This window comes from Drosophila bipectinata, chromosome XL (genome assembly GCF_030179905.1).
Source record: "Drosophila bipectinata strain 14024-0381.07 chromosome XL, DbipHiC1v2, whole genome shotgun sequence".
NCBI lineage: Eukaryota > Metazoa > Arthropoda > Insecta > Diptera > Drosophilidae > Drosophila > Drosophila bipectinata.
Window position 1 is genome coordinate 8,080,039 of NC_091734.1, and position 24,354 is coordinate 8,104,392.

The 24,354-nt window shown below is 45.6% G+C and overlaps 1 protein-coding gene and 1 pseudogene across 10 annotated transcripts in view; both read right to left on the reverse strand.

Annotated features, from left to right (window-relative positions):
- sdk (sidekick cell adhesion molecule) overlaps positions 1–20,553 on the reverse strand; it is a 56,163-nt gene extending 35,610 nt beyond the window's left edge. For 9 of the 10 annotated variants that reach the window (XM_070282822.1, XM_070282821.1, XM_070282820.1 and 6 more), the window contains exons 1-2: positions 20,357–20,553; positions 19,282–19,625 (exon numbers count right to left, since the gene is read on the reverse strand). In XM_070282822.1, the coding sequence (XP_070138923.1) occupies positions 19,282–19,468 (187 nt within the window). In that variant the 5' untranslated portion in view covers positions 19,469–19,625; positions 20,357–20,553. Of the gene's footprint in view, positions 1–19,281; positions 20,294–20,356 lie in introns of those variants that run through there. The other variant, XM_070282800.1, reaches the window with a different exon arrangement.
- Positions 5,371–6,425, reverse strand: LOC108121683 (general transcription factor IIE subunit 2 pseudogene; annotated as a pseudogene).
- Positions 20,554–24,354: the final 3,801 nt, after the last annotated feature.

Below are 24,354 nucleotides of genomic sequence, written 5' to 3' on the forward strand. Positions count from 1 at the left end.
CTGAAACAATTGACTTTGTGCAGCCAGGAGCTTTTCCCATGCCATCAACATGAAAATGAAAATGAAAATGAAAATCAGAATGAAAATCATTTCAGCAAATCAACACGTTTTTGTTATGAGCTCCAACATCTCGGAGTAGAGACCCTGGAGTACACTAGGAGGATGGCCTAGAACTGCTACTTGGGTGGCTGTAACTTCTTGGCACTATTTTCTTTCAGTGCTCAGTACCCTCCTCACCCCCCCTCTGCAGACTTGCAGTAGTTGTTGATTGAATTGTGCGAGCCCCAAAGTCGAAAACTTTTCAACGAGCTTCTAATAGCAAATTGTGTGCGAAAGTGGGCGAATGTGGGGGACTTGTGGGGGTGATCCTGTCATGAATGTATAATGAAAACTTTTCACGCACTCACCCCTCCTCCACAGGCCTCCTTTCCCAGGTGGAAAAAAGGGGTTACCGAGTCGCGACATTGACTTTGAAAATTAGTTTACGGCAAGGGACACACGCCTCCACGTCAGGGCACCTAATTAGTGGCGGATAATTAGTGGTGCCACCAGACAGAGGAGCTGTAGTAGTGGTGGGTGGTGGGTGGTGGTGATGGGTGCCCATTGTTTGCCAAACAAAGTTGCCATAGCGGGAGGTTGCTCCGATTGGCAGGATAATCGGTGGCAATCGTTTTTGTGGCAATTACAGCCATCATGCCGCAAGGAGGAAGAGGAGAAGGAGATCCAAAGGACACAATCTTTTAATAATTATTCCATGTAAACCGATTCACTCCTTGGATTACACGAATCACGGACGTGACTGGGTGGCATTCCACGGCATCTGATGATGGGTAGGAGGGCAGCACGCCCGTAAGTAGGCAACGAAAAACACAAAAGCCCGCCTCCCCCCCACTAACTGCTCCTTTTCGTGTGAATTGTCTGGGGGTGGGCCTGGGTCTGGAGAGACTACTCAATTCTCGGGGCTGACATCTTGACGTTCCAGACCCTCTCGTGACTTCAAACCCTTTCCCCTCCCCACCAACCACCACCAACCACTTGACAGCATAAAAGTTTATGGTGGAAAGTAGAAGATATTTAATTAAATTTCATCGATTTTGGGCCTGGAATCTATCAATTACTTAATTAAAAATAGCCAAACAAAAAAAATTAATAAATTATGGTTTATTAAAAAATGAAATAATTTCCCGGTCCGGCACGACTCGGTTTTTGGGACTTTCCGGAATACTTTCGGTGAGTTATTATCTGGCCTGGAGAAGATGTATATCCAGACAGCAGGGCAAGAGAGAGAGAGAGGGGGCCCAAAGTGTCAACCATAAAATTTAAATGCGATTTATTTGCATTTTTAACTCCATAAAAAACCATTCCCATGGAGGCCGAGGCTGAGGCCGAGGCATCTCGAATATAAATCCCCACAGAGGCAATGAGGAGATGAGCTCAAGTGAAGAACAATACCAGCTGAGGAGGGGGGGGTTAAGGGGTAACCATGGAGTGCCTTCGAGTGCCATCGAATACACATTACTTTTCATATGAAAGCGACTATAAGCGAGTACACTTTAAGCGAGGCCCCAACGACAATTACCATGATTACTGTGTGCATACCGACCCTAAAAACGGTGCCGACCCTATGACCCCTTTGGAGCCACAACTGCAGTGTAGAGTCGAGAAAACGGGCCAGAAATTATTGAAAAAACTGCAGAACAGAGGCCTAATTGAGGAATTTTTATAATAAAGTGGCATAAATGAAGGGAGAACAGAGCTCCAAGCTTGTACACCCTTTCCAGGGTTCCTTAAACATGAGAGATCCCATTATCTAAAGGATTTCAAGGATTTTTCAAAAGAATTTTAAAGAAAATATTAAAAAATGTTTACTCCCAGAACTTAAGATAGATTCATAGAGAATTCATCACTGGTTCCATAAAGATATCTTGCTCCAGCATAGGATAGATATTCACCAAGATAAAGTCTTCAAAAGAGGTCATATTTCGATTTTCTGGATATGTTTTTTAATTTTTTGGAAGAAAAATACAAAAATTTGGAAGAAAATTTAAAAAAAAAAAAAGGTTATCTTTAGATTTTAAAGGAAATTTATAGAGAATATATCACCGATTCTAGAAAGACATTCCTTTTGAAAATCGGTTGGATATCAGTTAAGATATGACCTTTCCAAGGCCTTGCTATATTATCAGTTTTCTGGGTTTTTATAGATTTTAAGTTATATTAGGGGGGTCTCTCAGAAAATTCTGAAGAAAAATCGAAAAAAATGTGCTTTGTAGATTGAAATGTAGATTTAAAGAATATTTATACACGATCCTAAAATGGTATTCCGTTTAGAAATCGGATAAATATTGGACGAGATACATCCTTTCCAAAAGGCCATATTTTCAGTTTTTTTGGTTTTCCATATTTTCGAAAGGGGTCCATCAGAAAAATTCGAAAAAAATTTAAAAAATATTCAAGTTTCAGATTTTAATGCAGTTTCATAGAGAATCGTTCCATGATTCCATAACTGTATCCCTTTTAAGAATCCGATAAATACCTCCCGAGATAGAGCCTTCCTAAGGGACCATATTTTCAATTTTCTGGATTCCCCCATTTTTCAAGGGGGTCCATCAGAAAAATTCGAAAAAATTGAAAAAAGATTTCGATTTTCAGATTTTAATGCAGATTTGTAGAGAATTGATTCACGATTCTAAAAAGGTATCCTGTTTAAAGATTGGATACATATTTTTAAAGATACGGCCTTTCCAAGGCTATATTTTCAGATTTCTGGTTTTCCCCATTTTTCAAGGGGGTCCATCAGAAAATTATGAAAAAAATCGAACAAAAATTTTCTTCCTAGGTTTAAATGCAGTTTTATAGAAAATCGTTCTACGATTCCAGAACTGTATGCCTTTTTAGGATCGGAGAAATATATCCCAAGATACAGCCTTCCCAAGGGACCACATCTTAGGTTTTCTGGATTTTCCCATTTCGCAAAGGGGGTCCATCAGAAAAATTCGAAAAAAATCCAAAAAATATCCTAAGATATTATTTTTCCATCCTAAGATTTAAATGCAGTTTCATAGAGAATCTATCCACGATTCCATAACTGTATTACTTTTAAGGATATATAATTCCCAAGATATAGACTTTGCAGTGGGCTATATTTTCGAATTTCTGGATTTCCCCAATTTTCAAGGAGGTTTTCATTAGAAAATTATGAAAAAAATCGAACAAAATTTAGGTTCCTAGATTTTAATGAGGATCTGTAAAGATTTGATCCACAATTCCAAAAAGCTATACCATTAAAGGATCGAATATATACTAACTTAGATATAGGCTTAGCAAGTACCTATATTTTAAAAATCTTTGACTCCCCAAAATCCAATAAGAAAAGCAAGAATTTCCGTGAATTTTGTTCATTTTTCCAAAGAAACCCCTTTTCCAAAAGTAATACTTTTCGTGAAACCCCTTCAGGGCCTCCAAAAAAAAAGGGTAGTTGCTACTGCGTGTCTCCCCAATTGTATTAATAATAGCCTGGGTATTTAAAAAGTTTTGAAAAAAATAAAGCAAATAAATAAATAAATAAAATAATTAAAAGGGAGGCCTGCCTACATCTTCCCCCCTTAGAGCTTCTGCCCTGAAAAGAGAATCCAGAATGCAGCGGCCGTGGAGCAAAATCGAACAAAAATATATCTCTATAATTTAAATATCTGTATATATATATAGCTATATATATTTATATATTTATGGGATGTTTACGAATTCACAAAAGGATTGAATAACGAATCGAAAAAGTTGTGAGCGAAAGCTGGGGAATCAAATCGAGTTTATGGAAGTTTATGGAGCGGCAAAAAGTTGTTTGGGTAATCGAATGTTGCAACTGTGGCAATTAAATGGGTTTGCAACTTTTTTTTTGGGTCTTTTTTCATTCAGATAATACGAACCAACTAGTAACATTCTGTGGCAAGGTCTTGGCACTTGGAGGAACTTACCTGAAAAGAGAAAAAGACCAGAGAATTAATTTAAAGTGGAATTACAGGGATTAGGAATAGTGGACTATAATGCTCCTCCCCTCTGCCTGGGGGCATCTACCATTCCGTGTGATTTGGGGAGATGTTCTGGCACTTATTCGGGTTCTTGTTTTTGTGACTTTATTACTATATAGGGTGTCCCCAGTCCCCAGTCCCCAGCGACATAAACAATAACAACAACAGTGGCCAGACGATGAAGTCGTCGCGTTATCTGACTGGAGGAAGGGGCAGGGACTGGGGCAGGGGCTGGATCAGGGGCTGGGGCAAGTGACCATCTGGGTACAATGTTCCAGACATGCTGGAGAAGTTCATGGAATTCTGGAAATGTTTTCTTGTCGGTTTGGAGTGGAGGGGAGGGGACTGGTAGTCAAGGCAATTAGTTAGTTAATGCCAATGATGGGGATTCATAAAGGAGCTGTTAGGACTTGATGTTTGTGGAGCTAGAGGAGCCAACAGCTCCTGACAAGACAAACAAACAGACGCGACCCGGAACCCGAATTCGGTGGCAAAAATAAATAAATAAAATAAAATCGAATAGAAAATCGAGTGTCTGCAGGGGAAAGTGCACTGGGACTTCTACAGGGGAGTGGATTCCTCCTTCCTGCCCCCGGAAAACTGGCTGGAAAAGGCAGGCAAATGGCCAAAAAAGGGAAACACCTCCCTTTATTTGAATATCGATGAAGGGAATCGAAGCAATGAATTTTTCATACCACAGATCCCTTCAAGGAATGTAATTAACTTTGCAGCCATCCTCAGATATTCCATAAAATACAAATCAAGGTAGAAGGCTCTCTCTTTTGTTTTAAGCCAGGAGGGGAAATTATTTTTAAACTTATGTATGGCCTGGTCCTCCACAACAGGGAAGGAGTTGTTTCCCCCCAAAAAAAAAAAAAAAAACATAAATCTTGAGGCATGTTGGGTGCGTGAGTTGCTCGAATTTGTTTGAAGTTCCGGGCATTCCGCAAGGGAGGACGAACGTGCCAAGACAATTGAGCTCTCGGACCTCGACAGGACCTCGGAATCAGAACCGAAACTGAGCCTCCTCCTGGCCTGCAACTGCGCTCTGGCACGGCATGCTAATGGACATAATTAGGGGAGGGCCCAAGAGGGCGGAGGGCGGAGGAAGCTATAAACTAAGGACTAAACTAAACTAAACGACAATTAATGACAGTGCATGATAGATAAAGAGTGACCCAGCCAGTTATGCTGCCACTAATGACTTTTAAATGCCTTAAGAAGACCCAGAGCCTAGAGATATCTGATCATATCGCCGAGAGGGTCAAAGGTCTTTATGCTAATCGACTGTGAACTCTATCTGGCCTCTGATTCTGATTATGATTCTGAAACAGACACTCTCTTTATGTCTTCTATATGTCTTCTATATATTTCTTAATCTTTATAACAATTTTTTTAATATTTTTTTAGACAGTTGTCTCCTTTTTCTGGGTTAGGTCGTTGTCCTCATATGTCTCCAGAACATCAGCCATATGCTCGTTGTCTCTGGGCTTCTTGAACTGGCGCTTCTTGTTGCTGGGGACCTTGTTCCGCTTGAAGGCAGCCTTCTTGACCCCATAATCCTGCATGGTGCGGATACCCTGCTTGGTCAGGTAGTCATCGATTTTAGCATCATCCATGGATTCGACAGTGGCCGCACGCCACAGCTTCTTGAACTCATCATCCACCGACAAGGTGGCGGTCTTGTCGTTGTAGAACAATATCTTCTTTTTATCTCCCGGTCTGGTAACGATATGGATCTCGGCAGCTTTGTTTTTTAAGAATTTCTCGCAATTCGGGAGAGATTCCTTGACATCGTCCAGTAGAACTCCACCGAGGCCCTTCAGGTCATGTTGCTTCAGCAGCCGCATCAGAGCCCTGCCATCCTTGATCTTGTAGACTGGCTTGAAGTTGAACTTCTGGCCACCATCACTGACCGTTATCTTGGGGTTGTTCTTTAGCGCTTCCCCCGCCAGCCAGTTCTTTACCGAGTGCCCGATATCCAGTTGATTGGTCTCGTCCAGAATCTCGTCAATGGTGAGGGCATGATCGTCTCCGTCTTGGTGGCGGGCCCGCATATACTTGACGATCTTGGCCAGCACTCCGAAGCGGTACTGGGAGCTACGCGGCATGGTCTTGTACGAGTTGATGTCCAGCTTGGGCGCGTTGGGGGCCCGTACTCCCCTTGGCTTGGCACCACCACTGCCCGAGGGCGACGGATCTGGGCGACGATCATCCTTGGACTTTTTCTCCACGGTGGGCATGTTCATTGCCCGTTTCTTGAACGCCTCCCGTTCTCGCAGCAATTTACGATCCATTTTTTAGTTTTTAGTTTTTAGTTTTAAGATTTATTGAAGCAGAGGTCGTCTGACTTTTGCTTCTGAGGTCTCAGTTGTCAGTTCGGAGTGGAATTCCAATGCTACTATGATCTAAAATTATGATAATGCTTTCCAGTTACCCGACTACTTGGATTTCCAGGTTCTATATTCTTTAGATTCTCCTTCTATTTCAGTCTCGAGTCTAGTTCCCACTTCTAGTGCTTCTATTTATGGACATTTGGCATTTTAATTACTTCAGCCATCAGCAAGTAGCAAGTAGCAAGTAGCAAGTAGCAAGTTGCATGCAACATAAAAAGCATCAGCATCTCTGTGGCAACAAACTGTTTGCCACAAATGGCAAGACAAACACGTTTCCCAAATGGGCGCGAACCTCTTGAAAATGGGTTTGGGGACCAGTACCATCTCCAGCTCCACATTCCGCAAGATGCCACAAGGAGGAGGAGGAGAAGTCTGGGAGGATGAGCCGCGAGCTGCCATCGGTGGGATTAGGGCCTCGGCTTCGGCCTCAAAGTGTCAGCCGCTCGTCAGCTTGTCGGCCCCAAGATTATAGATTTTTTTGGAGATTGGTCTGGAACCATAACCTCTTCCAGGGTAGCCACCAGTCGGGAGTCGGTAGTCGGGAGTGTGGATGCCTTCCGCCATTCTCCAGCCAACAGAACAAAAACCAGGAGGAGGAAGGGCGGGCGGGTCCAACCAGGAAGTGCGCCCTGCCACACACGTGTTTGGGGGGCGGGGCACCTACCCTTTAGAGGTAGGATGCTGACGATTGACCCCCAAACACTGCATCATCTAGCATTTACTTTGGAATCTAACGAGGTATTTGGAGGCTCTATGGAGGCAGACACATGTGGCACACAACCCACCATGGCAGTGCCGCCTGCTGCTTCTCCAGCCCTGCTGCTGCTGGTGCTGCTGCTGTGCATCTTTTAATTACGAAGCCAGTCGGGGCAGTCGGGGGGAGTAAAAGGGGCGGGGCGGGGTGGTAAGATTTGATTTATACGCGAGAGGACTTGGCATTTATGTTCGTTGGAATTATTTTAATTTGGTCAGGGGGGAGGGAGGGGTAGCATGCAGCTGGAGTGGAAAACTCTTTAATCTAATTACAGACCATGTGGGCCAAGGGTCGTAGGTCAAACGATACGATCAGTATAGAGAGAGAGATGGAGAGAGAGAGAGCTGGCGCTGAATGGAGTTGCAACCTCCAACTGGCTCCTCCACAGGGCACATCCTGTACTCCCACTCCTTCTAAGGAGTATCTTCTAGAGGATATCTCGAGCTTTGGGCTTCTGTCTCTCTGGACTTTGTTTTCTTTAAACGCCGGCTTAATGAGTCGCGACATTTTTAATTGAGGCTCAATTAAGCGAAAGAGACGGCAAATGGGGGCACAGACAGAGATGGCCAGCGAGACGAGAAGTCATCAGTGTCCAGAAGAGATACAGAATCACTCTTTTCGCTTTTCTTTTCAAGAAAATCTTTAAAAAAAAAAAAAAGAGCGCAACTTACAACCATGTGGGTAGTGGCATGCCCCATCAAAGGTTGCCCCATCAAAGGGGAGCTCTTGCAACAAAGCCATTAATTATTTTGGCCAAGGCATGACTCTGGTGGGGCAAGCAAGCTCTGTGGTGCAACCAAGGGGGCATAAATATTTGCGTAATGCCGCAAGAAGCATAAAAAGCAGACTTGGAGAAAGTCTAGCATTCCGATTTATTAAAAAAAAATTATAATTAAACGTAATTTTTAAGTTAAAAATAAATAAACGAAAGTCATTAACGGAGCATGTGTTTGGAAAATGAATGGAAATTCAATTGCGGCCCAGAAAGCGAAAAGCAGAGCTGGGAAAATCAGTGGAAAAGCAGTGGAAAAGCAGTGGAAAAAGCAAAAGCAGAAGCAAACAAACAAAGCAATTATAATAAGCGGCCTGGGGGGCTGAAGGTGGGCGTGGCTCCTGCCACAAGGAACTTCCAGTCAGCCAGTCAGTAAAAAATTTCCAAAAAAAAATAAAAACTTCTTGCTTGGGGGATAAGGGTATTCCCCACCACTTCCGGTTCCTATTCTTAACCCTAGGAGAACCTTTAGCTTTACCTTTCCGATTCATTAACTCGATTTTCTTGGGCCAGGTCAGGGGTCAGGCCCACATTCCGTGCTCTATCGACGACAGCACCCAAGGGTCCCAAGCCACCTTTCCGCCTCGGTGGTCTGCTGGAGAAATGGAGGAGAAAGTGAAAGAGAAAGGGAAAGTCTACGGTTGAGTCTCCGCAGACTGAGAAATTCCAGCAATGAGATAGAGGCAGGCAAGATCCTTTGGGGGATTGGATTTCCAATCAAAACTCTCTCTTCGCTAATATGCTAGATTACTGGAAGCCCTAATAGATTCAATCCCCCCTCAAGCCCTAATAGGAGCCCCCCCCCCCCCCTTCCGATCAATGGGCTGCCCAATTAGGAGGAGCTGGTGTGGCTTCCCAGTGAATGCAATTAAAAGTTTACTCTGCCCAATCGTCCTGTTTTCAGGAGCCAAGTCCTGGAACAATCACAAACAAAGAGCTCAAGCAAACAAATTTGCAACAGACTTTGTGCAACTAGTGGGGGTGGGGGCATGCAGCATGGGGTATGGGGCATGAGGCACGCACTGACGTCATGCACAATAGACCCCACCCCTGCCGCTGCCTTTTATTTCGCTTTGCAATTTATGTCAAATTAATTAAGAAGATGCGCAATCGTCGTCGTCGGTGGAGGTGGAGGAGGATGACTCGATCCAGCAGATACCCTGGAAGCTTCTACAAGTACTCCACATGGTTGGGTACTAAACCACCCGAGATACCATATCCAAATGCCGGGAAACCACTTAAACTTCGATTTAAAAGAGAGCTTGGCTCCTAAAACCCCAGCTGGGAGAAGCCTCTTCCTCTTCCTCCTCCTCCTCCCACTGCCCTGTCAATTGTCATCAGTGGAGGGGGTGGGGTGGGGTGGTGTAGCACAAAGGGAAAACAACTGCCACAAAGAGTTGAACAACATAATTACCACATAATTACACAAGTGCCACCCCCACTCTCCCCACTCCCCCCACTCCTCCCCCTTGGATTTAGTTAACAAAAGAAAACATCAAAACGAAAGTTATCCGCCCGCTCCCGAAAGCCCCTCCCCCCGGACAGGAAAAATCTCAACAATTAGGGGGGATTTGGAGTCCAGGAAAGAATGCTCTGCCCGCACGCATATCTGAAATAGTTGGACAAGTCACCCCCACTCCCCCCACTCCCCTCAAGAGCCCTTTTCAATTAATTGCATTGGATTACCTGGATTTTATATTAATATATATACTTAGTAGTGTTTAAAGAGGGGGAGAGGAGGGGGAGCTGGCCTGGCCTGACCTGCTGGTTGGCAACAAAAGAGCCATCTCTGAGTCACCACACACCCGGAGATGGAGATGGCGATGGAGATCAATATTCATGATTCATGCCATTGGCATGCATCTGGTTACCAATGATGATGGGGGAACTGGTATCCTGACCCGGCCTGGCCAACAAGCTTTATGAGTTAAGCACAATTCTTTGCTCGACAAAGCCAAAACTCGATTTCCATTCAGCCTGGTCTTGTTTTTGTTTTTCTTTCCCCCCCAGTCCAGTCTCACGACCGCATTTTCTAACTCATTTCCCATTTTTGGAGTTGCAGGGAAAACACCTGGCTGGCCTGGGAGTGGGTGGGGGAGTGGGTGGAGGGGAGCTATTAGCTAATCGCCAGCCCACATCCATCATCGATAGCAGACCGAACATGACCGACCGCCCACCTTTCCAGATAAGACCACAGATACTCCAACGGGCCATGACTGCTATTTGGCAACGAACCAGTTTGGGCCATCTTCCCCTACTCTCCCCTCCCCCCCTCTCTCTCTCTCTTTTTTGGGGCTTAAAGCGATATACTCTTTTTGTCACAAACTCCGACCATATAGCCGAGGCGATGGTTGCAGATAAACACACGGCCTGCGACAACAATGAGCCAGAGAACAAATGTTGAAACATTTAAGCCAACACACGCGGCTCATTAGAGAGAGAGAGGGGTGTGGCCAACGCCCCCTAACAGCCACCCTCCCCCACCCACTACCCCCCCTTCGTTTGTCAACAGTTTAATGATAAGATTGGTGGGGCCTTTTTGTGGCTGTTTCAGATTTCGGACTCCGGATACCGGGATTGCATGTGTTTGGTGGGCCATTATCTGGAATTATGCATGCTCCACCATGGAGCTGCGTATGTAATCGGGGGGCCAGCACCGTTGTCATTATTATGGTCTGCCACCTGCCACAACCGACGGGGCAACCGACTTTTCTGACCAACTCTTGGATTTAAAAATTAAAACAGGGCGCTTATGGAAGGTAAACACTAATCAGGGATCAGCTTGGAGAGATAAGATCCATTGGGTTTTGATTGGGGAGAACCCCTGCTTCAGGTTCTTGGAAAGCGAGGGGTAACAGCACCCCATTTCTAGACATGATTCCACTTCAAAAATGTACAAGTGGGAAGCTCTTTTGGTTGTTTCTTTATTTTTTTTAAATAATGATGATTGTTGATCACTTTTTAGGGAATATTTTATAGATTTTCCAACCGATTTAGGATATATTTCCTCTCCAATCTGAATCCCCAGATCTGGGATATCTACAAGAAAAAATTGAACTTCATTTTTGGCCAAAATCCAGATGGTACCCCCTTGGAAAAAATTCGAAATTTGAGTGAAAATTTGTATTTCCAGGTTTTGCTGGAATATTATTCTACAGAGAGTTCTGAGTTACGGAAGGTACTTCATTCCTTGATCTTCCGAGTATTACCTGAGTTATAACCCTTTTTCTTACAAAAAATTTTTAAAAATTGGTTTTATTTTGTTTGGAATTTTTTATTTTTCCAAAACCTGAATTTTAGATACCCTTCTTAGCGAATATTTCAACTATTATGTCAATTATCCAAGAACGGAATACCTTTTATGAATCAGGGAACTATTTCCCTTCAAACCTCACCCAAAAACAGCAAATATGAAATAAAAAAAAATTTCTTCTATTTTTTAGCACAAATCATAAGGGTACCCCTTAAAAAAATTTCGAAAAATGGGTCAAATTTTAGGTGGCTAGTTTTTTATTGAAAATGATTTTATAGCTAGTTCTGAGCTCGGAAAAGTATGCTATTCCCTGATCTGTTAAGTATAACCCGAGTTATACAGCTTTTTTCACTTCAAAAATTACAAAAAATGGATCTCAAAAATTTTCAATTTTTCTTTACAAAAAATTTGAATTTTTAATAGACTCTTTGGCTGATATTTTAAACATTTCCCAACCGATTCCAAAATGGAATACCATTTATGAGTCAGAGTTTAAAGCTCCTTCGAGCTGCATTAAAGACAATAAAATTTTGAGCAAAAAAAATTTTATGAAATTTTTGACAAAATTTATGATGGTACCCCTTGGAAAAATTTCGAAATTTGGGTCAAAAATTTTTTGGCTGGGTTTTGATAGGAAATGATACTACTCCGAGTTCTAAGATCGGGAAGGTATAACATTTTAGGATCTGATGAGGATTGGCCGAGTTATGAGTATTTTCGTTTAAAAAAAATTCAAAAATTGGAATCCGGTTTATGAGGTTTTTTTATTTTTAAAATATCCTAATTTTTAAAGCACTTATTTTCGGATATTTCAGTCATATCGTAACCGATTTCAAAACGGAATACCATTTAATAATCACCCTTCTATACTCCTTTAATCTGCATAAAAATATAGAAAATATGGAAGTGAAAAAATTTTGGTCATTTTTTGTCAAAAATCCTAAGGGTACCCCTTGGAAAAATTTCGAAAATTCGGTCAAAAATTTTAAGACCAGATTTTGATTGGAAATGATGCTACTCTGAGCCCTGAGTCTGGGAAGGTATACCCTTTCAAGATCATCCGATTAGTGCCCAAGATATAGACATTCTTCCCTTTCGAAAATCACAAAAAATTATAAGAATATCTGGAGGAGCTCCGAAGGACACCTGAGAAGAAGAAGACACCGGAGACACTTGTTAAGCCGAGAAGGATGTCTGACCGTCAGGTGGCCCCATTCCTTCTCGATCGTTTCTCGACTCGGATGGGCAAATTATGAGATATTAAGAGAGGGCCTAATTGCCATTAAAAGTGCAGCTTACAGAGGGGAGTGGGCGGGGAGAAAGCCAGTGGCTGGGGGGCTGCCGGGGGGATAAGCGATTAAGGTATGAAAATGAATATAAATTGCAGCACAAGCCGAGGCGTCATAAAACACAAAAGCAATAAAATGTACAAGGAGTCGAGCTACAAGATAGGGCCCAGCCCCACACCCCCCTTCAGCCACCCACACCAACATGGTGTAAGCCCTCCCCCCTCCAGCCCCCCGCACAAAGTGGCCACAATTAAGTGGAATGAAGGAGAAGCGGAGGAACAAGATGAAGTAGCCAGAGAGATGCGAGAGTGGGGAGGGGGCTTGTCAACACAGGGCAGGGGGAGGTGCAGCGGGGGGAGGAGGGGAACACACAAAAGGTAGCGCAAGAGGAAACCCCACCTCCCCTCCAACAAGGCCAGCAACCTTCAGCTCCAATCTCTGATCAGAATGCAAACAGGGTGCCTTTTGGATTTTTTTTTTTGGAAAAGAATCTTGGAGGGGGGGAGCACATATACTGGGGAGTGGAGAGTGGGGTGGGTAGTCTCCAGAAGCACCCACCAGACAAAGACTCTAGGTCTGGAGGTGGCCCTGGAGGGAAAGGGTTCTGGAGGTGACCAGATCCGAGGCTGCTCCAAACGAGATAGAGCAGCGCCTGTGGAAAGGTTCACTCCTCGAGTAGGGCTAGCGAGATGCCACCCCGTTATCCCATTATCCTGCTGGTCCTTCAGGTCTTTAAAGACCGCCCCCGACTCTCAAGTCTTTGCATTACAAACTTTTGGTGAAATTAATGACGAAAGTGAATCCTCGCCAACAATGGCTCCAGCTCCAGCTCCATCTCCAGCTCCCACTCTGGTTCTGTTTCTGTTTCTGGCTGGGAATCCTCTCGAAAACTTCCCGCCACCAGATTGTATTCCCGCGGCTGTGGCTCTGGTCCCTAATTGGAACTCTCCTCCCGAGAGAGGCATACTTTTGGTTCTTTCGATGGATTTTCGGCTACCTGAAAGTCTATCTTTCTCTCTCTCTCTCTCTCTCTCTCTCTATCTGATTGCTGTCTCTTTCCACGCAACTCGAGACGTGGACTTGAGTTCATGTGTGCAGCATGTGTGAGGCAGTGTGTGTGGCAGTGTGGGTGTCTGCGGCGGACGGCCTGGAACCTGGAACTTGGAAAGGTAACCATGCTGGCTAGATGCACATGTGTGCGTGCTCAAGTATCTATGAGTGTGTGTTAGTGTGTGGGTGAATGCAGCCAAAGACCGGAAATGTCTAATGATAGCAGTCAGCGGCGCCATCGCCCTCTCTTTCTCTTACCCTACCTCCCTCGCTCTCCTCATGGATGTGTCGCCACGACTTCTTCTTCTTCTTAGTCTTAGTCTTCTTCTTCTTAGTCTTCTTCTTCTTGTTGTTCTTGAGGAGTAACCACTGTTTGTGCCACCAATTTGCACCTGGCTCTGCTACCTCGCTGGTTCCTGACTCTCCAAGGGAGTGGCTGGATTCCGAGGCTCCAAACCTCTAGACCCCTCTGGGTGGTGGAGTACAGGGTATGTCGAGTGCTCCACCAAACCACCACCGTGACTCTCTCCATCATCTTCGTATGCAAGTCACAATGGGTTGCCGCCGCTACCATGCCTCTTATGCAAATCCCCACGAGGAGGGGCAGGAAGGCAGGTATGCCCGGCCTTGATCGCGGCTTCTTCGTGGCAGTAGCACCACCCCCCCCCCCCCTCCACCCACTCGCTATAATGGTCTTACCACTTTCGAATATTAATTGAAAAGAATGGCCAACAACAACAACAACAACAACAACAATAGCAATGGAAAATGCAATAAAATTCCTCAAGAGAATCAAGGTAAGCTCCAACAAAAAATTGGTAATCAGTAGTGGCTAGTGGTGGCTCCTCCTCCTCCTCCTCCACCCCCTCTTGCCTCATTAGAAACTTCATAATTCATAAAATAAACTAAATAAATAAATAAATAAACCATTAACCCCCAAATGCCCTGCCTCTTTGTGGCAAGTGGAACCACGCTGATTGAAATGCGTGGCAAGTCAGAGACTCCCTTCCATGGTAGCCAGCCATCCAATAAACCCATTTAGCAGCCAGCTCCTCCTGGTTGAGGGAGTCTATTAGCGTCGAACAAATACGCACCAGTACTGCAAGTTGCAATTACGTTTCTGTTTACAATCCCCCCACCCCCTCTCTCGAAAGGGGTGGTGCCTCCAAGTTTCCGCCAAGAACTCGTAATTCCGTAATTTGGCAACTTGGAGTCCGGGCGGAAAAGTTTCTAGTCTAAGACCTCCTGATGGTCTGAAAGGCATGTCCTCCTCATCCTCCTCCTCCTCCTCCTCCTGATTCAGGATCAGTGGCTGGTCCATCTCGCCATGGGGATCCTGGCCATCCTGGCCGAAAGACAGCCACTGTTTCAGGAGGATCTAATGCATCCCTTCCAGCTCCACACCTTTCATCCTTTAAATTTTTGCATCACTCCCCCCTAGCTCCCTTCCTGCCTTAATTGCTTTCTGCCCCCAGCCCCCCATCCTGTCCAGCCAGGCGCGTAAATATTTGTCGGAAGCGAAATCCATGCCCCGCGCCCGATTACATTGTCAATAGAAGGGCATTAGGATAATGCCGAAAAGCCACACCACGACAAATAACACAATATAGCACCACATCACCATCACCATCAGTAAGCCTGCTGTCCTGCCCATGGCCATTGTGGGTCAATCAATTTTTCGGGGGGGAAGGGGGGTGGAAGGCCTCATCGCATCGAAACAATTGTTTCCCAAAATTTGATTTATCTAATGCGGTCGCGGCGGGACCAGACCAGACCAGATTCTTTATTGGATTGGTCAGTGTTTTGGTGTTTTTTGGGGAATGAAATGCAAATGGACAACAGGACCAATAGACACGGCCGGATCTGGTCCGCTTTAAAGGCTTTAACTGGCAGTTGAACTCAAATTTTTTATTTCCCAATATTTTGGCCATCAGCTGGAGGAGGCGGAGGAGGAGGACGCTCTGGCCAAAGGCGCTTACTGGCTTATAAAATGGCAACCCGAATGCAAGCTTGTTAAAGGAGAATGCCAGGACGAGAAGAGGACATCGACAAGGACACCAAGAACAAGAATGAAACAGAAACAGAAACCGAAAGGAGATTTCCAGTTTGGTGCTGGGATTGTGGCCCGGACGGGCAGCTTGACAGGACATCGAATGGGAACTCTTTTTTTTGTCCAGTTCCAGAGTCGGAGATAGCTATAGACACAGTAACATGTTACGGTATAATATCATGTCACAAAGTCTGATGAATATAACCAAGGACCCCTTACTTCCCACTCCCCACTCCCCTCTCCCTGGGAGGAAACCGCAAAAACAAAGCGCAGATACCAGAAAGAGAGCTAATCGAATGAGCTGCCACATAACTAGGAGGGTTAGATGGGTGGAGTGGGAGTGGGAGTAGCAGAAGGAGTGGTGGTAGGACTAGGAGCAGGACTAGTAGAAGGAATAGGAGTAAGACTAGTAGTAAGAGTAGTAGTAGAAGTAGTAGTAGGAGTAGTAGTAGGAGTAGTACTAGGACTAGTAGTAGGAGTGGGAGTAGGAGTACAAGTAAGAGTAGTAGTAGAAGTACTAGTAGGAGTAGTAGTAGGAGTACCAGTAGTAGGAGCAGTAGTAGGAGTAGACGTAGTAGAAGTACTAGAAGGAGTAGTAGTTAGAGTACCAGTAGGAGTAGTAGGAGCAGTAGTAGTAGGAGTAGTAATAGGAGTACAAGTAAGAGTAGTAGTAGAAGTACTAGAAGGAGTACCAGTAGTAGGAGTGAAAGTAGTAGAAGTACTAGTAGTAAGAGTAGTAGTAGGAGTAGTAGAAGGAGTAGTAGTTAGAGTACCAGTAGGAGTAGTAGTAGTAGTAGTAGTAGTAAGAGGTTTGTATCATGACCCCCCCCAGTCTACTAGATCGCGAATCACTTTCCCTTCACTGATTACCCAATCGAACCTCGAACCTCAATGGAGCTCTCCAATAGAGCTTCTGTTATGACACGGACTGTGTCTTTGTTTACCCCAGCCATCATCACCAGCACTCTACTCCACTCCACTCCACTCCACTCCACTTCAGTCCAAACCCCACTCTATATTGTCCAATTGGCCACATCTTTGGCAGCCCATTTCCACCCGCAATTATGATTACTCTACAGTTTTCCCTTAACCTTAACCCCTCCCCTCTATGGTTATCGCGCTCCAAGTGGTTGGCTGCACTGCCGGATTGATGTCACAAGCTAATGAATGGAGGTGGTGGTGGGCTTGGAGGTGGTGGAGATGGGCCAGTTCCGAGACGAAGCCAATTATAAAACTGTCTTGGCTGCTCGGTTTTCAGTTTTCAGTTTTCGGTCTTCAGCTTTCTGTTTTCAGTGTTTGCCATGTAACCCGAGACCCAAGACCCGAGACCGAGACCCGAGACCCAAGATGATGCCACAAAATATCTATGGGAAGCAGAAAAAATTCGCAAAAAAGAATGGAAAGAATGGCCAGAAAGCAGAAACAGAAAGTAAAACAGCTGGACAAACAATTTGCATTTTTTTGGTGAGATTTCTGCCGGTTCTGGTCTTGTTTCCAGCTCCGGGGAGGCTTCTAGAAGTGGAGGACAGTACTGAAATGAGCCTGATCCGTAATGGGGGTTTATGAGAAGTACGATACGGAAGCAGATGTCCCGCTATTTATAATTCCCTGCAACTCAGCGCTTTACCTGCCCATCCCCACACCCCACACCCCACAGACAAGGTCAGGTTGCAAAGGTATTTAACGATCGGATTCGGACTCCCAGACAGAGATAAGCCGAGACGGAGCGTGGTGGGAGGGGGGGGCACTACTTTATTAAATGTTTAAATAGCCAGCTATCTGCGGCATTCGATTCACAGCCTCGGGCGCCATGCAACTCGCTCCCCCGGGGGGACGTATTGTGGCAACATTGCCACCTCGTCCCTTCATCAGCCTGATTTGGCGACCACCTCCGCATGTAAACACACACACAATCAGACACCCACACCCACACACACCACTACACAAATACAGAAACAAAGACCTGGCAGAGGGAGGGAGGTTATGGGAGGTAATCCCCCGCAGAAATCGAATCGGAAATTTGTTGATTCTGAATTTAATATTTGGTTTCGCGGGCATTGTGGCGCAATAGGAGGTGGGTGTGGGTGGCGGGTCAGCCGGAGGCAAGGGGGTTGGATGGGCAGAAGATCGGCTGGAAGGACTGGAAGGCGGGAACTGGAAGGTGGATGCTGTTATTATTAGCTGGAAAGGCAAGAGTGAAATGGGGAGTCTGTAATGCGTAGACTGGAAAGGGGAGCCTCAAATTATTAGCTTGAAAATGGAGAATGGAAAGTAAAGCAAGGAAAGTGGAGCCTCCTAAAAGAAGCCTAAATGGAAAAGCCTGGAAAGTGGAGACTGCAAAGCGAAGACTGTAATGCGGAGACTGGAATGTGGAGCCTCAAATATTTAGCTTGAAAATGGAGAGCTTGTAAAAAGAAGCCTAAACAGAGGAGTCTGGAAAGTGCAGACTGGAAAGCGAGATCTAGAAACTGAAGGCAAGAGACCTGAGACTGGAAAGTGAAGATTGGAAACTAGTAGCTTAAGAGTGGAGCCTGGACAGTAGAGCCTGGGAAATATGAGCCTGAAAATTCGAGCCTGGAAACTGGAAACTGAAGAGCTGAGCCTGCAAACTGGAGACTGGAAACTGAAGATTAAAAAGAAGAAAGCAAAAATAAGTAGCTGAAAAGTGAAGCCTGAAAAATGGAGCCTTAAGCTAACAAGAAACCTGAAGAAGACAGACTGGAAAGTGCAGACTGGAATGCGGGATTCTTTAGAAATAAAAGGCAGGAGAGCTGAGCCTGGAAAGTGGAGACTAAAAACAAGTACTTAAAAAATAGAGCCTGGAAAGAAGAGCCTTGAAAGTAGAGCCTGGCAAGTGGAGCCCGCAAACTGAAGACTAAAAACCGGAGACTGGAAATCAAAGACTCAAAAAAAAAAACAGAATCTGAAAAGTGAGTGCTAGAAGACGATCCATTTGTAGCTATATTTATGTATGTATCTCCGAGGTATCTCCGAGTATCTCCGCGAACTGTAAGCGACCCAGCGATAAGCTCCGATTGCTGGCCACTGCATTCCCACATGTCTGCGAGGGGCGGCTGGCCCGATACTCGGGCCCAAGCTCTCTGGAGTGATAATGAGCGATAATGCGATGCGACTGCGACTGCAACTGGATACCCCGCCAATGGACACTAATTATTTTGCTGGATGGTCTTCCAGGAACTGGAATAAGACTCGTACCGGGCCATAAGCATAAAAAATGCTGCTGATTTACTGTTACTAAGCTTAATTACCAAGTTGGAGTTGCGGTTCCATTCCCATCACAGATCTGGAGAGTTCCTACAAGGCACCCTCACTTTGTTTGGCGAAGAATTCTCACACCCGAGATTTCCAATTTCCCCTCCCCCTCCCCCACCCCTCTTTGGTTGAGTTTGCTTGCCTTACTTTTGATAAGAAGGGAAACGGGAGCAGAACCTCATAATTGCCGACGGTCATCGAGTTCGAATTCGACTTCGAATTCGACTTCCAAACATCGGATATCTTTTCCATTTTTTTGGTCTTTTTGGGTTCCCCGATATTCCCACGGCTGTTTGTTTTGTACTTGCACAAGGCATATGGTATATATATGTATAGCTAGAATATCAGTAGGCAATGGAGGGGTGATAAAGTATGAGGGAGAAACGAGGGAGAATGCATAAACTGAAAGAACTTACCCGCGTAACATGAGCAGCTGTCCAAATTCCATAGCAACAACAACAACAATGTTACCTTGGTTGCCTGCTGACTTGTTGTTGTTGTTGTTGTTGTTGTTCTTCTTCTTCTTCTTGGTATGATTGTTGTTTTTGTTGTTGCTTTCGATCGCAGCGACGAGGCCGCAGATCGCCGCTGCCTGCCGTGCATTTGATGGATTTTTTTTTTAGATCTCCTTGTCTCCTTGTTGGATTTGAGGGGTTTTTTTGTTGCTCTCTGGAGTGCTTTTGTTGAAGATATTCTCTTCCTCGGGTTGCGAACTCTAGTCTAATATCTCATTCACTTCTCACATCTTTCGCTATGGTGACTATAAAAAAAACACAACAAGACAAGACAAGAAACAAACATCAGCGTTTGCCACCTTTGCTTTGTTCCGCCATTCGCGCACTCGCACACACACCTGCCACAGGTAGTTGCAGGCCAGACGGACGAGCGAGGGGGTCAGAGAGTCAGAGTCAGAGACAGAGTTTGAAGTGAAGACAGAGAGCCAGAGAGCGATCGGGGCCTGCTCGCTCACTGTTCACCTTAATTGGAATGCCCTCTCTCTCTCTCCGCTCGCGATGTCAGTTTTGGGTCTCAAAACTCCACAGCTCTGCCGCTCTGCCTCTCCCTCTCCCTGGTCTGATGGCCTGCGCTGGCCCGAACCCTTTTTCTTTTGGCTTTTCGAGACTGGTTGCAAGAACCCGTTTTTCACATGCAATTCGTGTTTTTTTTTTTTTCTTCTTTCTGGCTCACACACACACACACACAAGCACACAACACAAGCATAGAGAGACAGAGACAGAGATAAACCATGCAAAACAACTGAAAAATATGGCTATGAATCATTTAATTTAGTTTTCCATTCTTGGCGCTTTCTGCTTTCATCTTCATCTTCCATTATTCACTTGGGCTCCAACAACAACAAAAAATCTCAATAAAACAGAACGAAAAAAAAAAAACCCACAAAAAACTGCCCGAACTGACCGGGGTCGGGAATGGGGATCGAGATCGGAGTCGCGATCGGAGCGAGGGGGCACAACAACTCCTACCACTTACACTTTGTTGTTTTTTTTTTGTAAATTCTGGCAATGTTTAATGTTGGTTTGTTGTTTTCGAAACACGCGGCAAACGCGACACAACAAACAAAAAAAAAGAATACAGACAGGCCCGATGACCAAAACGGTAGTTACACGCCGAACGCCAAGAGATCGAACATCCGCGCAGCCATCGACAGTACTTCACCGTCCGGCACCTTTATTCGGAATGACTGCACGACGCTGTTGTGCTGTTGCGGAGCTGCAGAGCGGCTTCTGTTAGCGCTCTGCTGGAACGCTGTTAGTTAACAGCGCGCTCGCACTCTCTCTGTTGTGCGAGCCTCGCTCCCTTCAAAAATACTCAGCCGCACCGTGGGCCGTGTGGGAGTCGAACGGGGATATAAAATAAAGCTCTAGCCATCCACATGGCCTCCACCACTCAAACACAGCTACCACCCACTGTATCAACTCCATGCTCCATGCTTGGAGCTCTAGTGAGTTCGAGTGAGTGGGATTCTGAAGCATAATTTGAGCGCTTTTGGGGAAGAAAGGATTCGGCCATGAGCGCCATGAATAATTCTCAGGCAGGACATGGCAATTAAACTAATTTTAAATCGCACTTTGTGCATGCCAGAGCTACTACTACTACTACTACTACTACTACTACTACTAATGGAAAATACATGTAAGAATATGTGAAAATAAATAAATTCCGATTACGCGGCCACCCCCTTTTTCGAGTGTGTTAACAACACATTTTGGCTATTAAACTTGGCGCTTTCTCTGCATTAAAATTAAACACACAAAATGTATGCAAAATGTAATGCAATTGCGTGCCACCCCCCTCCAGGGTGGATGAGGAGGAGGAGGTAGCCACCAGCCAGGAGCCAGGAGCCAGAAGCACGCAGAAAAAGATGCGAAATAAAATGTGCATGCATTTCAAAATGCACTTAAAAATTGTTGTCGCTTCTGCCTCCTGCCTCCTGCCCCTGCCTCCTGCCCCCTGCCTCCTGCCTCCTCCGAGTGCGGGCTGGGTGCCAGAGGTCAGGTCAACTTCGTCGCCTGCCAATTAAAACTTTTTATGCGCTGCGGCGGCTCTCCCAGCCACACACACACATACCCAGTAAGGAAACACCACTAGAGGTGGGCATTCGAGAATAAAAAAAAATGATTATGGAATTAAAAAGTTTGATTAAATGATTGAGGGGGAGGTGTAGGGTAGAGGAAGCACAAATTATTGGCACTGTAGACCCTATTATTTACAGATTATAATCTGTAAATCTGGATATTAATCCAGGATAGTTGGTGTCTCTCCAGTGGGGCTGCCGTTTTCCCAGTAACTCTATTAATGCGATTTCAGTTAATTAACAACACAACAATTAAGCGCCAAAAAGTAAACTTTAATAAAAACCACACATACCGAAGGGGGGAAGTGGGGGTGGGGGAATGTAAGGAATGCCGACTGGGGCGGGGTGGGGGCAGGCAACACCATTCCTGGCATTCGCGGACCGAACAGAGCGCATAATTGCACTCGAGTTTGCACTCAATGCGGACACGCCCCCCTTGGGGCTTGGGGGCTTGGGGCTGGGTTCGCTCCTGCCGCCCACGCATGTGTCGTATTGTTTTGAGTTGGATTCTTGTCGCCGTGCAACAAGTTGCAAGCTGGTGGGGGACCTGTCGCTACTGTCCTGTCCCTTTGTCTTCAAAAAAAAAGTGTTGCCTACCTAAGGGCGCAGACTGAAAGGATAGTTTTTGGCCATAAAACAAAGTTGACTTGTAGCCAGAATTCAGGACTAAATATTACAAGAATTCATGATGCAGAAACTATATTTTATTTAATTGGAAATTGGAATCTGGAGGGCCCTACCTGGACCTGGACTGCAGAGCCACCTGGACTGGAGAGCCATCTGGTCCTGGCCTGGATCCAACCGCATTGTATTTTGCAATTAATTGAGAAGTCATCGAGAAGCCTATTCACATGCCTGGCATTCCAATTGCAACTCGACTTTATTTATTCATCCATTTGTGTCACTTCAGTTCAGCTCCGGCTCTTCATTACACATTCCACAGCAGGCACTTTATCACAAAAATACGACAAAAAAAATAAAAAAAAAACGAAAAGCAAACTTAATTATGTCTAATTGAGTTGAATGATTAACGGAGGGGGGAGGTCACCGTCATCTCCTCCTCCCACTCAGCCTCTGACTGTGGCACGCCCCGTGTGACCTGTGATCCATTCAGTTTCCACATGGCCTCCCGATTGGTCAGTCGGACATGGCTTAACACTCAAATGATTTGAAATGTGCTTAAAAAATAATGCTGCACCATAGCACACACGCCAGGAGCAGTAGCGGCAGCGTCAACAGGATAACTAAACACCAAAAAAAAAGGACACTTTCCGCATTATCGATGCTGGCCCGGCCCGGAGGTGGGGCCTTTTGCATAATTTCATCCGAAATCCGAAATCCTAAATCGGATGAATCAGTAATAGGCGCAATTATGTGGAAAATCGGTGTTCCAGCCCCCCACCCAGCGACGCCCCTGCCAACGGGAGAAATAGAAAATACATACATCTGGTGGGGATGTGCGGCGAGTTGCACAAAACACAAGTCCGGGGGGCGGGGATGCCACGGGCACCGTGTTGACAAGCTCATTGCAACAACGGGGGGGCGGAGGCGGTAGGAGGACTGTTGGAAAAACAACAGGGAGCTGGGAGCTGGGTGCTGGGAGCTGGGAGCTAGGCACTAAAGATGAAAGCCAATTTCCAAATGCCCTTGCGATACAAAAAGTATCCTTTCGGCAACACGGGTTTTTGGCAATTAATGGCGATTGGAGGAGCGCGGAAATGGAAATGAAAATTATAATTGGAATCATATCAGGGGAGCTCATCCTGCCGGGCTACCGAACAGGCATTATTCTGGACCAGCTGCTGTCAGATTTATTTGCGCACGAAAGTCCTCCATCCGCCGGAGTCCTCGTTGTCGTCCACCCCCCAGGGAGAGCAACAAGTTCCTGCTGCAGTCATTCCAATCCGATTCTTTCGTTGTTGCTGTTTGTTCTCCGGCATTTGCAACTTTGCGTCCCGGGCATCCTCCTTCCTCCTCCTCCTCCTCCGACCGGGCAATCAACACCTGCCCCTCCGGCCGGACAGGACAGGGGCTACGAATCTGAATCCGAATCCGATTCGAATGAGATGTCGCCGGACAAGGACATGGATGCGACTGCTACTGCGACTCTGGCTAATCGAATTTGAATTTCGGGGGAAATGAAGCGCAGATGGGGGAGCTGAACCGATCCAGATGTCCTGCCGCCACCCTGCTGCACTGGGAGAAACCACCCGGTAGACAGCTGTCACTTGCCGTGGCTGGGCGTGGCAGCTTATTTAATCAAACATCCTCTTTGGTTGACTAATGGGGCGTTGAGTGCCACGCCCACAAACCGAAACAGAAACAAAGACAGAGACAGAGACAGAGCAGTACTGGGATAGGAGAAGGATAGTGGAGGTGTCAGTGGAGGTACTCGCACGTGAATCCCAGCCGTCGGCTGTCATTACCGGTGTCGAGCATTGTTAATCTGACACTTTATCGATTAAGGACTCTAAAGGGGCGGCAATGGGCGTGGTAGGCATGGCAGGCATGGCAGGCGGTGGCAGGAAGGCCTAAGCCCTCCGGCTCGCAATTCACTCGAATGTGTCAATAATCTCTCAATTAGTTTCGAATTACTTGCAATCAGCCTTCTTGGCTTTGGTCCTGGCTCGTCCTGGCAGCCTCCAAAAACTCAACTCCAAGTCATTGGTTTGATTTGTCCACCAATTCAGATTCCACAACCACTCTACTTCTTCAAGGAGAACTGTCACAAATGACAGAAAAGGCAGACCGATAGAAAGGACATCCTACCTCCATTAGCTATAAGAGCCCACTCCATCCAAGATTCATATTTCACTCCTCTTCAGGCTTAAGCTTCCGTTTATAAACCTCTTTCCGTAATTTAATTCCGATTCTTTTTGTTCGTCGATACTTA